Here is a 14,515-nt window from a genome sequence, read left to right as displayed (position 1 = left end):
CCTTTATATTTTGATTCCAGTAAAATATGAATCCCATCCCTCGAATGAATAACTTACGGAGCAAATTTTCACCACTTCCATTTGTCTTCCCAGCAAGAAGCTGAGGACACATTAATTTCCTTTGTAGAATGCTTATTGGTAGAATGTTGAGTGTGACAGCTATTGGGTCATTGTCATGAGCAATACAGGCCAGGCTTTTAATCACTTCATGTTTGGGGGGGGGGGGGGTTGTATATAGAGTCAAGACTCATGGAAGAGCTCGAACACAAAATGGATCAGGTAATTATGGATAATTATGATTGCTCCACGAAATGCCATTTGTTCATAACGATGAGTTATGACTGTTACAGGTTTGTGCACAAATCGATGATTCACCATTAGATAGTACTTAAAGAAACCGATGCAACTGTTAAAGATGTGTTTTCTGAGGATCAATCTTCCTCTCACTTACATGTAATTAAATAATTTTTGACCTTCTAACCAGAATACAACCAACCATCTTTTTCATGATGTATTCAATAGTCTTATTTTTACCCTTAATCCTGTTCTGTTAAAACCTTATTTCCTCTTCTTTCCTTCTCTAAAAATCTTCCTCCTTGCATTCTGTTTCTCTGTTTTTATTAACCATTATTTATCACCCCCCCCCCTCAAACCCCTAACATTAACCTCTTCCATTGATTTACTCTGTAGATTTCCTCTAAATATCATCTAATAAATATGAATTTCAAATATAAAACAATAAGCAATTTGATTAAACACAAAAGTAAATAATACCTTTTTCTATTATTAATGTGTGTTGGTCACATAGTGGTGAGTATGCTTAATGAGCCTTTCAGGGGTTGTACGTTTAAAGATGGCTTAAGAAGGATTTTGATTCTAAGCTCTTGGAAACTAAGCCAGTCTCAGTAGAATTATCACATCACTGCTGGATTGTCGGTAAAAAAAAACGCAGTTGCTCACTCGTAACCTACAATAGGAATATAATCTGCATGCTCGGCTCCAATCGGTCTCCATGTGATTCAAGAAGGGGATTGCGGGGCACCTTGAACAGGCTTTTCAACATTTAACTCCACACCTGAAATGCCAAATAAGTGAAACATCCATTGTGGCCCAAAAATATGTTTTGACTTTAAGTTGAGTTCTGCCAGAGGAAATATTAGTCAGCATTTTCTCATCACGACCAATTTTCATCACGACCAATCATCAAAGGGCGGAGGAGCTCCTTGTGAGCCAACGGCCATCCATATCTAGTGCCCAACTGTGTCTGCGGACGTCCTCCTGCAGTTGGGTTACTTCTTATTAGGAGGTTGGTGGCAGGATTTGCACTCCGGCCACCGTAAAACACTTCATTCCGCAAAACGCAAAAACGCAAAAAAATCTGAAAACCCACTCCGTGGGAGTACCTCCTGTGCAGCTTCCCTTCGCAGGGCAGCTCACCGGATGATGGGATTGGGGCAAAGCCTTCGGGACCCCCAATCTTTGATAGGAGGGAAACCACGGGGTAACATCCCTGGGTCAGATTGCGGGAGAGTGTGTCGGAGTGGTGCTGAGGTGTCGTCCACCAGACGGCGGTCTCCTTGGGTTAACCTGAGGCGGTCCCTTCGGGTGGGTGCCTGGAATGTCCTATCCCTAAGAGAGGATGATCACCTGTCTCTGTTATCATCTGAGCTCAAGCGTTTGGACATCGGGATTGCAGCTCTCTCTGAGGTTCGGAGACCGGATTGCGGCGAGATAATGGTGGGTGGTTACACCTACTATTGGTCTGGTCGCTCTGATGGTTACCATACCCAAGGAGTTGCTGTAGCTGTGTCCAATAAGCTGACCCCAATGATAATTGAGGTAACACCGGTCAACGAGCGTATTATGAGATTAAGGATTCGTCACTCCTTAGGTGTCATTTCCCTGGTCTCTATTTATGCTCCGACTGAGGCGAGTGATGTTACCGTGAAGGATGCATTCTACGCCACACTCGAGTCTGTGGTTGATCAGTGCCCCAGACGAGATACACTTCTAGTCTTGGGGGATTTCAATGCATCGACTGGAACTGATAGGGATGGTTATGAGGTGTGTGTTGGTCCCCATGGGTCAGGAACTATGAACCAGAATAGCACTAAGTTCCTTGACTTTGCAAGAAGTCATGGGCTTAGGGTGGCTGGTTCATGGTTTCAGCGCCCGCAAGCTCATCGCTGGACTTGGTATTCCAACGCTGGCGGTGTGGCAAAGGAGATTGACCATGTCCTCATTGACGGTCGCTGGAGGATGATCCAGAACTGCAGGGTCTACCGGAGTGCTCAGTTCCTCAATACTGACCACAGGCTTGTTGTAGCAACTCTAAAGCTGCACCTTAAATCCTGGAGAATGGTACCATCCCAGCCTAGGCTGGATGTTGCCAAGCTCAGGGATGAGAGAGTAGCTGAGGAGTTTGCGAACAGGCTGAGTGGACACTTGGGGGTCTGGGTGCTTTGGGGGGTCCTGAAGAGTTGTGGAACACCTTCAAGACCACCGTCCTTGATGTTGCCGGTGGATGCCTTGGAGTTCACCGCAGGGCAAAGAAGAATTTTGTCTCTCAAGGGACACTGGATACCATTGACCAGAGTCGCAGGGCCAGGCTGAATGGCAGAGCTGAGCTGTTCAGGGAGCTGAGGCGTAAAACTGTACGTGCACTGAGGGTGGACAAGGAGGCCTATGTGCGAGGAATCTGTGAGGGGGTAGAGCATCACCTGTGGACAGGTGATTCTCGTCCCGCTTACAGGGGAATTCGCGCATTACGTTCATCCAAGCCCATCCCTCGGAGCACTACAGTTCGAGCAGAGAGTGGTAGGCTCTTGACAGAGGAGTCTGAAGTGAAGGCCCGCTGGGCCGGTTACTTCGAGCGGTTGTACCAGGCTGATCCCCCAGCTGTCGAGTTGGACGTCAAGGGTGTTACAATCCCTGTTGCTGACCCTCGAATCAACTGTGGTCCACCATCGCTTGTGGAAACACGGGCTGCGGTGAACCAGTTGAAACGGGGCAAAGCTCCAGGGATCTGTGGCATCCATGCCGGACTTCTCAAGGCTGGTGGAAATGCTGCACTCGTGTCGTTGCATGCAGTTTTGTGCTCTGCCTGGAACACAGGCATCATCCCAACTGACTGGAAGAGGGGCCTTGTTGTCCCTCTCTGGAAAGGGAAGGGTGATCGCCAAGACTGCAACAACTACCGAGGGGTGACGCTGCTCTCAGTGCCGGGCAAGGTCTTTGCTCGGATAATTCTTGATAGGGTTCGCCACCATCTGCTTGAGCACCAGCGTCCAGAGCAGTCAGGCTTTACACCAAAGAGGTCAACGATTGACCGTATCCTTGCACTTCATGTACTCACCGAACGCAGACGAGAGTTTCGGCAGGGGCTGCTTGCAGCCTATGTTGATCTCTGGAAAGCGTTCGATTCAGTGAATCGGGATGTCCTCTGGAGGATTCTTGGTCTTCGTGGGGTCCCACCGAAACTGATCGATCTGATGTCTGAACTCTACTCTGGTACTGAGAGTGCTGTGAAGTGTGGTGGTACCACCTCTGACTTATTTCCAGTTGTTACTGGAGTTCGTCAGGGATGTGTACTTGCCCCCACACTTTTCAGCACTTGTATGGACTGGATTTTTGGGAGGATGTCGGAGAGATCAAGTTGCGGTGCATCGTTTGGCAATGTCAAGATCTCGGACCTTGATTTTGCAGATGATGCAGTCATCTTTGCGGAGACTTTAGACATCCTCTTGGGGGCCCTCGAGGTGCTGAATGAGGAGTCGGAGCTGTTGGGATTACGGGTTTCTTGGGTCAAAACTAAGATCCAGGCTTTCGGTGACATCTTGGATGCTGCTGTCCTGTCTGTGTCTGTTTGTGGTGAGGATGTTGAGGTCGTGGATAGATTCACTTACCTTGGCAGTGATATTCATGTCTCCGCAGGTTGTGAGCCGGAGGTCAATAGACATCTGGGTCGGGCCTGGGGAGTCATGGATTCACTGGATCATGGGGTGTGGCGCTGCCGGTACCTGTGCGGGAGGACGAAAGTCCGAGTCTTCAGGTCCTTGGTACTTCCAGTCTTGCTCTATGGGTGCGAGACTTGGACTTTGACCAAGGATCTGAGACGGAGACTTAATTCCTTTGGTACCAGGTCTCTTCGGAGAATCCTTGGCTATCGCTGGTCGGATTTTGTGTCCAACGAGCGGTTGCTGAGAGAGACTCGGATGAGATTTGTTACCTGCATAGTCCGTGAGCGTCAGCTGCGGCTGTATGGACATGTGGCTCGTTTTCCTGACGCTGATCCTGCTCACCAGATTCTCTCAGCGAGGGAGTCTCATGAGTGGAGGAGGCCAGTGGGCCGACCACGTGCCTCATGGTTACAGCAGGTTGACCATCATCTCAAGGAGATGGGGATGGGCCTGGCATCTGCCTGGGGGATGGCCAGACGGAGGCCCCTGGAGTACCGGCGGAAAGTGGACGCAGCGACGCGCTGTTCTGGCACATGCTCCCATACCTGACCTGACCTGACCAATTTTGATGTTAAAAAAATTTCTGAAGTGGTTCAACGTGCCCCGTATACAGAGTACCTTGAACTTTGCAAGGGGGTAGGTTGAACCATACCCCGGGATCACAAATGAAGTAAAGAAAAGACAATAATTTAATATTTTTTACAAACTTTCAATGAACTCTAAACAGTGTAACACATTGAAATGTGACATATTTTTGACTCCAAACTACTGTCCCTTGTGATGGTGTATCACTCGCTGTCTTTTCGACTTCCTGCATGGCTCTTCTCATCAGCTTTTCCTCAATCTGTCTCTCTTTGGCTTATAGCGGCGTACCATTTTCTGAAAGAAAGAAAGCAATTAAAAAAACACACTTACATTATTAAGTTCCAAAATAGTAATTTTACAGGGAAATGGTAGGTATTTTTAACCTGAAGATACTCAATACCCCATTTAGAAATAGACGTTGAAGCATATTTGTGAAGAATGAATGCCCTACATTTGGGTTTCCTACATTTCATTATGGTGCGGCACCTTGAACAATGAGTCAACCTGCCCCACCTTTGCAGGTTAAAGGTGCCCCGATACAACACTATTATTATACAAAAATGCATGTTCACTTTTTATGTGCAGAGACAATCAAGAATTGATTTCTGTATAATTAGCATGACTTCTTACATGGTCAGTTTAAATTGACAGATCCAAGTTTTCTGCTGCATCTATAGTACTAGATAAAGAAGAACTTACTCTCTGAAATTTATTTTGACAGTCTTAAATCAAAAAATTAGTGTGATCTTGCAAAACCAGAACGCAAGTGCGAATGACGATAGTAGTTTATCGACATGCCACGAGGTGATCATATAACAGAGACATCTATGTGAAGGGAGTTACACTAAGGGAATGGAGGCCTGTGGTTCACAGTTCCCCTATGTTCAAGGTGCCCCGCTCTGCCCTAACACACATTAGGGCTGACCCTTAATGTCCTTGGGCACCTTTTTTGGGATACTAAAATTATTTATACCTGTGAAAACACACCACTGTACAAAAATTCCCTTTACTGAACAGAATTTTTTTTTGTTTCGATTTTTATAACATTATCATTTTGTTTGATCATATATTATTCTTCTTTAGTTCACTTTCCTGCATTTTTTTCCATCAACTTTTTTTTGTTTGTTTTACAGTTCAAGATGAAGTGCACTTTAAGTGAGTAATTTCAACAATTTCTTTAATTTCATGCTTAAATGTGCAACATTTAGTGAGATATGCTGAAATGTACTTTGAATGCATTCAGACATTTGCTTTTGGCTTTTATGATGTAGATGATTGCTCTTACGCTTTGACATTTCCCAGGGAAAGAAAAGCAATTGGCTTCCACAATACTGACAGCGATAAAAAGAAAAACCACTCTGGCTGAGGAAATTGAAATCTGCAAGAGGAATGCAAGTGGGCAGGGGGAGGGAGCAGGGTGGATGCTATGATGCAGATTTGTGTGTTTTGGGGGTAATATGGATGTGAGTGTTTATCGCAACCCCAATATATATATATATATATATATATATATATATATATATATATATATATATATATATATATATATATATATATATATATATATATACATATACACATGTGTTTACACACACACACTCACACACACACACACACACACACACACACACACACACACACACATTGATTCTGATGTACAATACTGTTACGAATTTGGAATTCAATCGCACAAAACATACAGGTTCCCTTAGTCAGCTATGTCGATAAGTGCATGTTCCCTAGATAGCTCACCTTCCATTGTTTAAATGTTCAGAGATCGATTAGATGTGCTGTGGATCGATTTAATAGTTAGGGAACGAAACAATGGAGACATCCCTCCCCCTCTTCTGCAAAGAGGAAGAAGAACCCTGCCACCCCGTGACGTCAACAACTCCCTCCCACCCGTGGTTGAGCGGGGGGTGGATCATGAGGGCATGAGTCACGCCGGGTGCGGGGGAGGGGGTGCAAAGGATAAAGAGGACATTTTTTCTTTGTTCAAAAAGAGTTCGTAAAAGTCCCGTGGTAGGGCTGAGTTCGTCGGCTGAGTTCATGAAAGTCCCATGTAAAGAGTTCGTAAAGAGTCCCGTGGGAGTCCCGTGGTAGGGCTGAGTTCGTGAGCTGAGTTCGTGGGAGTTCCGTGGCAGAGTTCGTGTGCTGAGTCCCGTGGGAGGAGTAAGCTTTTTGCTTCGGCAGGTGGGGGAGTTGGGAGGAAGCCAGAAGTCAAGGAGCTGCATGGAAGTCCGGGCGTCGCGAAGGAGACGTGAGCTGGAGGCGCAGCCTTGCCTGCTGTGTCGCGCAAACCGCACGTGTGTGTGGAGAGAGCCAGAGAGAGCTCGCCTACCACACGGAAGGCCCGAGCTCGACCACGGCTACGCGAGCTGCCGTGGGGAAGGAGCATCGCAGGTCGCCCAAGCGCGTTCGTGTGGAGAAAGCTCGCCTGCCACACGGAAGGCCCGAGCTCGACCGTGGCTACGCTAGCTGCTGTGGGGACGGGACGTCGCGGGTCGCCAAAGCCAGACACCACGAGGGTGCAGGTAACCTGCAATGGTCTCGTGGGACTCGTTCGGTCTGCCAAGTCCCACACCATAAAGACCCAAGAGGTTCAGTCTGACCCCATTGCCTTTGATGGGGTCTTTTTCCTGCTTTTCTTTCGAATGAATGTTGTGGCGCCGAGTCCCGTAAGTAAAACTGTGTAAGTGACTGTACATTAATAATTACTTATAGACGGTTGTAGTTCTTTTGCCGTGTTTTTGTTGCTTGTATAATTGCATACGTGTTTTGCCTTATTTAATTGCGTACGTGTTTCATTATAATAAATGTCCTTGTGTAAATGTAAACCTTCTCGTTTTGTCCATTCCCTCATTGACTGAACATTTCGTGTGTTGGGAGTTAGCCATTGGTTTGCCGTAATAGTGGGACATTTGGACCGACGGTTCTTGGCGATGACGCCGCTCGGAATCGCGCACGGACAGGCTCGCCTCGGCGGTTTGTTCCGTACGAGATCCGTCGAGGGTGGAATACCCCGGTAGTTGGATCACGTGGGTGTTTAGGTACATTGAAGATTGGGAATCGACCCTACCCCACGTGATCTGCCGATTGGCGTAGTTCGGTTCTTGTACAAGGACCCGTCGCTCGGAGTTATCCGGGCGGCGATCTATATTCCGCACGATCAGTCGGGCCGACTCGACTTGTGGCTCCGTTCAGAGCAGTCGGTTGGCGGCCGACCCCCGGCCTATAACAATACTCTGTTCCAGAGCATCAGTGCTGTTGAAGCAGTTTCTCGACAAAGGTTATACAGAGTGGTTTGCCATTGCCTTCACAACAGTAGTCAGGACATTAATTTGGAATTTGTTAATGGTGCCGGCGATAGCCCACAGAAGGACAGCGTGGTATCTTTAACATCCACAAACCAATGTCAGAAAATGGGATGCCAGTTCAACGTCCATTCAAGGGATGGCACAGACATTGATGAATCACCTTGCCAATGACACACCAGAATGATTAGCTTTGAGCTGGGTCAGAATTAGAACCCAGGCTTGACGGTTTCGAGGTGAAGGTGCGTACCTCTAGGGTCTCAGCCATCCTGTCAGCCCTATACAGTATGTACAAATGTATACATATTGTACAGGACCAGCCACTGGTGTAGGCAAGGTGGCCTGCTTTAGCGATGGTCCCAAGCCCGGATAAAAGTCTCGGGTTAACGGCAGGAAAAGCATCCGGCTGTAAAACCACCTGAAATCCAAATGATGGTCGATATGAATGGGGATGGCACCCATGCGAGGGCGTACCCTGTAAGTGACGTGCAGGATCCCCACCCAAACATGATAAAAATGAGTATGAGCTACCTTCCATACAGTGGACAAAGATGGCCGAAAAAGAACGTTCAAAGGAGAGGTGAAAAGGGTGACTATGTTTGTAGCTTGACAGGGAGAAGTCGTGGAGTAAGCAACCTGATGGTGAGAAAAGGAATACAAATCGTGAGTCTTCAGGAAACAAAGTGGATCATTCAAGTAAAGGCAGAAATCAGGAGTGAAACGTGGAACATAGTCACTTGTTATGCACCACCGGTTGGGTGTGGACCTGAGGAGAAAGAAGAATTCTGGTAACATTTAAACATTGTATTGCAAAAAACCACAATTAGTGACAGATTAGTGGCAGCAGGTGACCTAAACGAATGTGTGGGTAGAGAAAGAAAGGGATATGAAGATATCCATGGATAATGGTGTCACATGATCTATTTACATATTGGCGGTCCACTTGCATATAGGATGTGTGTATTCAGATTTCAATGTCATGTGTTCTATTCACATAAAGGACATGTATACACCCATCCACTGGATGCACACCTGAATAAATGACGTTTGGTCGAGTACTAAAGACAAACTTAGACCTGATCCATCCTAATGATTCATCCAGTTACTCACCACCAGTTTAAAGATGAGTGGCACCATGACAGGACCTCAGTTCCACGTGCCATCAATGTGTTTGATATTGTTTTTGTGACACGTCATTGTAGGTGACCTTCAAATCAGCACGATCAATCACAGATCTCAGTTCATTGGTAAAAGTTCGTAAGTTGGCGTTCACAGGTTTGAGTACCAGCCTCATTGTCTCGTGGCTAAATAGCCGTTTGAACGTTTCAGAGCTCATGATGGACTGGCTGGCCCCAGTGTCCAGCCCCATATCCATGGGAATGTCATTCAGCTTGACATCCAGTATGATGGGTTTGCTTTTGCCCGACAAACTGAGCAAATCATACTGCTCGGAAGCAGGAGGTGTTGCTTCACCACTGGTCGCTAGTGCAGCTAAGTCGATTATGTGGTGAGTCGTGCCATGTTGCGATGTCTGATGACACATCTTGCATATATAGCTAGGTTTTCCACAGTTATGACAGGAACAATATTTGAAACGACAAAGGTGGGGTAAGTGACTGCAACCATAACACCAGCATGATTTATCTGTTTGAGTACCCGACGATCCACTTCTATGCTTTGGCACAGAAGAGCTCTCCTTCTGAACCGAGGTGTTGTTTTGAGCAGATCAGTGACATTGAGGTTTACTCGATTCTCAGCTGACGACGAGAAGCCGAGTGAGTTCAAATTGTTCACATGCACGACTATTGCAACAAATATATTTTTATACTTCTTCTTTCGACTGCTCCGGTTAGGGGTCGCCACAGCGGATCATCTGTATGATCCGCATTGTGATTTGGCACATGTTTTACGCCGGATGCCCTTCCTGACGCACCCTGGTCGCCTCTTTCGACACAGGGATATGGTACACCTATTTTGACCGGGGTATACACCGGCCCAGTATACTGGTACTCATTTCACCGACCTCGGAAGGATGACAGGCTGAGTCAACCCCCTGGTGCATTAATTCAGTGACCCAACGGGGCTTGAACTCAGGACCTTTTGGATCCCAAGCCGCTGCCCTAACCACTGCACCAACACCAGGATATATATATATATATATATATATATATATATATATATATATATATATATATATATATATATATATATATATATATATATATATATATATATTGTTGTGGTTGAGGAAATTCGCAAACCACCATTCAGGTCCCGTAGGTGAGATATCTCTGTAAGTCCATGTGTAGTTAGCCCAAACCCGTTGTTTAGAGGGAATAAATGTCATTCATTCGGGCTGCGACCCTTTAAGATAGCCGTTTTTCTGTTCTATCTTTATTTTGAACCAACCACGTCTCAACCTCCATCACACAACAACCAACCGACCGCAACGCCGCTTCACAACAACAACAATGCCAACGCCAACAGCCACGGCCTTTACCTTCACAACTCGCTTTCGCAACCATCGCATCACCGCCATTCCAAGCGTCGCCATGGCCATCATCGCCACAATAAACCCTCCATCACCTTCACCTCTCTTCCTTCTGCCACCATTCCCACGCCGCTTGTGAACGCCGAGCGTCAGGCTGTCCTGGCCTCGTACAGGGCGCGCGCCGAGCAGCGGGTGCAAAAAGCGGCCTTTCCGAGGGGAAGTCGGATCAGGAATGATTCACGCCCACTTCCGATCCGTCCAATCATTAAGCGCGGGGCGATTTGGCCCCGCCTCCAGGCTCGTCGGAGTAAAATCGATATATGCAGATTCGCGGATCAGGAATGATTCACGCCCACTTTTCCTCCGTCCAATGGGCGAGCGTGGCTCCGCCCCCGAGCCCATCCTGATCCGAAAATCTGCATATGGTTTCTCCTGCTGCACTATAAAGCGCCGAGCGCGGGGCGAATTGAGTAGAGAGTTTCTGTTTCGGGCTCGGGCGAGTTGTGGCGGCGGCGAAGTGTGGCAGCAGCAGTCAAGACGGGTCTGGAGGAGAGTCGGTCTGTCGGGGTTCGGAGTCTGTCGGGGAGCTGCAGAGAGGAGAAGCCGGGAACGCGGTCAAGGGCGCAGTGGAGTCGCTCGTCGCGGGACCCAAGCAAGCCAGCTATCCTCTTTCCCCAGAGCATCAACAACCCCCCCTGTTTCCCCCCACGCTGAGATAGTGCGAAAAGGGGGCCCTGTTCCCACTCCATTCCAAGCAGTGCCAACGAAACCTGCGGAGGAGCGCGGAGTCGAGGAACCGCCGCCATTTTGCGGCTCATCACAAGACGGGTAGGCTCCACGCAGTTTCGCCCCCAGGCTCGTCTGCCCCCTGGTCGTAGAGGGTGGCCCTTTTTCTTTTGCTTTGGAGTATATGTGTTGTCGGCGCCGTCTGTAAAGTAAAACTGTGTAAGTGTTGCCGTGTGCTCGCGTAGTCGATAGTAGATGTGCATTGTGTTTCTTTTACATTTGCTTTTGGTGCATAATTGTTGTGATTGTGTATGTGTGCTTTCCGTTTGCCACGGAATAAATGTGAATTATGTTGAACTGTTTTTCCCGTTTCGCTTCGTCTTTTCTTTAATTGAATCTCCATCTTACTTCATGTAAAGGGTTGGTCGTGGGCTAAATACGCCCAATAATTAATCGGAATCGTCGAGGTTGACGATAACACCTCTCGGTTATCCCGATAGTACGGAACGGGTCGCTTAAAGTGGCCCGTGTCCAAAGTCGACCTGCGGCAAGGTGCGATCGCCCGGTCTACCCTCCGTGTGGGTACTTAGGTAGGTCGAATTTGGTGAACAACCCTATCCCACGTGGGGGGGCCGATTAGCACGATTGTGGTGAGGCCGAAAGACCCACCCGTGACTAGTTCCCAGCGTTAGTCCGAGAGGATCATGACGGAATTGTCCGTCCGGTGGGCGACGTGCCGCGATTCGAGTTACGTGGCCGCTCGCACGCTGGCGGGCGCGAATTCGCAACTATATATATATATATATATATATATATATATATATATATATATATATATATATATATATATATATATATATATATATATATATATATACACTCGAATCGTGGCCGCCTCGCCCACCGGACGGACAATTCAATCGTGACCCGCCGGGAACCACTGCCCGGAGCCAGTCACGGGTGGGTCTTTCGACCTCACCACAATCGTGCCAATTGCCCACCCGCGTAGGATACGGTTGTTCGCCAAACTCGACCTCCCTAAGTACCTACGCGGATGGTTAATCGGGCGATCGTACCTCGCCACAGGTCAGCCGAGGACATGAACCGCTTAAGCGGTCCGTTCCGTGCTACAGTGATAACCGAGCGGTGTTATCGCTGACCTCGACGGACGTGATTATTTATTGGGTGTCTAAACCCCACTGCCAATCCTTTACGTGATGCAGGATGGAGAGTCAATCAAAAGAAAGGAGACGAAGCAGAGAGGGAACAGTTCAACAAGCAAGCATTTTATTTACACATGCAGACACAAAGCAAGCACGTATATTCAGCCATACAAAATGCACAAAAATCAAATGTCAGAAAAACAGTTAAAACCGACTATACACATACACCCGGCAACACTTACACAGTTTTACTTGAAAGACGGCGCCACCACAAGCATTTACGCAAAAAGCAAAGGAAGAAAGCCACCCTCACAGGCAAGGAGGCAGACAGGCCCGTAGACCAAATGTACGTGGATCCTCGAGGATCGGCCAGGTCCACGAGACCGGGGAGGTCTTACCCACGACCTCGTGACTCGATGGCGGGCAAGCCACAATATTTGCGCCGCTGCGCCCCGACTCCGTGCCCTGGCGTGGTCGGCGAGTCCTCTCCGGCATGCTCCGCGCGAGCGGTCTTGTTGGCACCACGTTTAGGGTGGGGGAGGAACGGGGGCCCCCTCGGCACTATCTCAGCATGAATGGGGGGGGGGGGTTCGTTGATGCTCAGGGAGAGGGGAATGGCTGGCTGGCTTGGGTCCCATGACGAGACGAGCGATTCCCCACACCGCAACCTCGTCGCCGACCGCCGTCCTCGTTTGACTCGGACCTGAGCTCCCTTGCTCCGACCAGCCGGCTGCAGCTCCACCGTGCGCACTCAACTTGGACTCGACCAGCCAGCCCAACACCCAACACCCAACACCCAACACCCAACAACCACGAGCCGCCTTTGTGCTCGCGTCGTTATAGGCGGCAGGAGAAGCCAATATGCAAATTCCAGGATCAGAACGCGATTGGAGGCGGGACCACACCGCGCCCCTGGTCAGCCATTGGTCGGGCAAAAAGGGGCGTGAACCTCCCCTGATCTGCATATTTGCATAAACGGAATTCACATACACACGCCTGGAGACGGGGCCAAACTGCCTCGCGCTCGCCCATTGGACGGAGGAGAAGTGGGCGTGAAGCATTTCTGATCCTAATTCCTCTCGCATTTGGACCCGTGGCTCGACGCGTTCGGCACCAACTACCGGACGGCTCCTGGACAGCACGACGTTTGGTGTTGAATAGTGGTGTCTGGGAATGGTTGCGAAGGTCGTAGAAGGTTTTCTGTGGTGGTTTGGTGATTGGCGGGCGTCGTTTGGGAATGGCGGTGAAGCGATGTTTGCGGGATGGAGTTTGCGTTGTTGGCGGCTTAATGGTCGAAAATAACCATAGAGAAAGAAAAATGGCTAACTGAAGGATCGCAGCCCGAATGGATCACATAAGTTCCCTCGATACAACGGGTGTGGGCAAATCACACATGGACTTATTGAGATATCTCACCTGAGGACCCTTAATGGTGTAATTCGAATTTCCACAACCGTAACAATATATATATATATATATATATATATATATATATATATATATATATATATATATATATATATATATATATATACAATATGATATGTGACATATGATATGATATGATGTGCCTGGTGTGGGCTTAATGGTTTGGGTGGTGGGCTTGGGATCCTAAAATCCTGAGTTTAAATCCCACTTTTTCTGTTGAATTAATACCAGGTGGGGTTGACTCAGCCTGTGATCCTTCTGAGTTTGGCTAAATGAGTGCCAGCATGCTGGAATCCTGTGTTGGAGTGGAGACCTGTCCAAGATTGTGCCCAATAGCCAAGGAGACTGATTCGGCAGCACCAATGCTCTGCACAGAGTATGGTCGCAATGGATGGATTATTTTATATATATATATATATATATATATATATATATATATATATATATATATATATATATATATATATATATATATATATATATATATATTACACATACAGTATGTACCTTTGTTTAAAGATTTGTTCTTTTTGACAGTTGATGGAAAAACATGATGTCATCGAACATTTGTTGAAAGTTCAAGACAGCGTCAAATTTTCACACCATCAGCAGAAGGTGCACGATTTGTATATTATTTTGTTATCTTCAACAAATGTTGGAGCATGAATTTCACAACTAGCTCCATCGGTTGTTTTCTGCATTTGTGACAACAATCATTCCAGGAAATTTTGGATGATCTTGGACTTACCATGGAAAGACTTCAGTGTGAATTGGAGAGTAAAGTTGAAGAACGAGAAGAAATGAGAGAGAGGTGCAATAAGCAGCATGAAATGGTGAGTTGGGTGTTAT

General features: G+C 47.5%; 1 protein-coding gene across 6 annotated transcripts in view; it reads left to right on the top strand.

Annotated features, from left to right (window-relative positions):
* Positions 1 to 14,515, top strand: part of LOC147032074 (uncharacterized) — a 64,883-nt gene that overhangs the window by 18,772 nt on the left and 31,596 nt on the right. For 3 of the 6 annotated variants that reach the window (XM_085869364.1, XM_085869367.1, XM_085869368.1), the window contains 4 exons: positions 5,678 to 5,699; positions 5,847 to 5,968; positions 14,204 to 14,281; positions 14,389 to 14,499. In XM_085869364.1, coding sequence (XP_085725490.1) covers positions 5,678 to 5,699; positions 5,847 to 5,968; positions 14,204 to 14,281; positions 14,389 to 14,499 — 333 coding nt within the window. The remainder of the gene's footprint in view (positions 1 to 5,677; positions 5,700 to 5,846; positions 5,969 to 14,203; positions 14,282 to 14,388; positions 14,500 to 14,515) is intronic. The other 3 variants (XM_085869369.1, XM_085869365.1, XM_085869366.1) reach the window with 2 other exon arrangements.

The sequence above is a fragment of the Eptatretus burgeri genome, chromosome 2 (genome assembly GCF_056783735.1).
Source record: "Eptatretus burgeri isolate ZD-2024b chromosome 2, Ebu_testis_v1, whole genome shotgun sequence".
In the NCBI taxonomy this organism is placed as follows: domain Eukaryota; kingdom Metazoa; phylum Chordata; class Myxini; order Myxiniformes; family Myxinidae; genus Eptatretus; species Eptatretus burgeri.
This window is presented reverse-complemented; position numbering and strand designations above follow the sequence as displayed.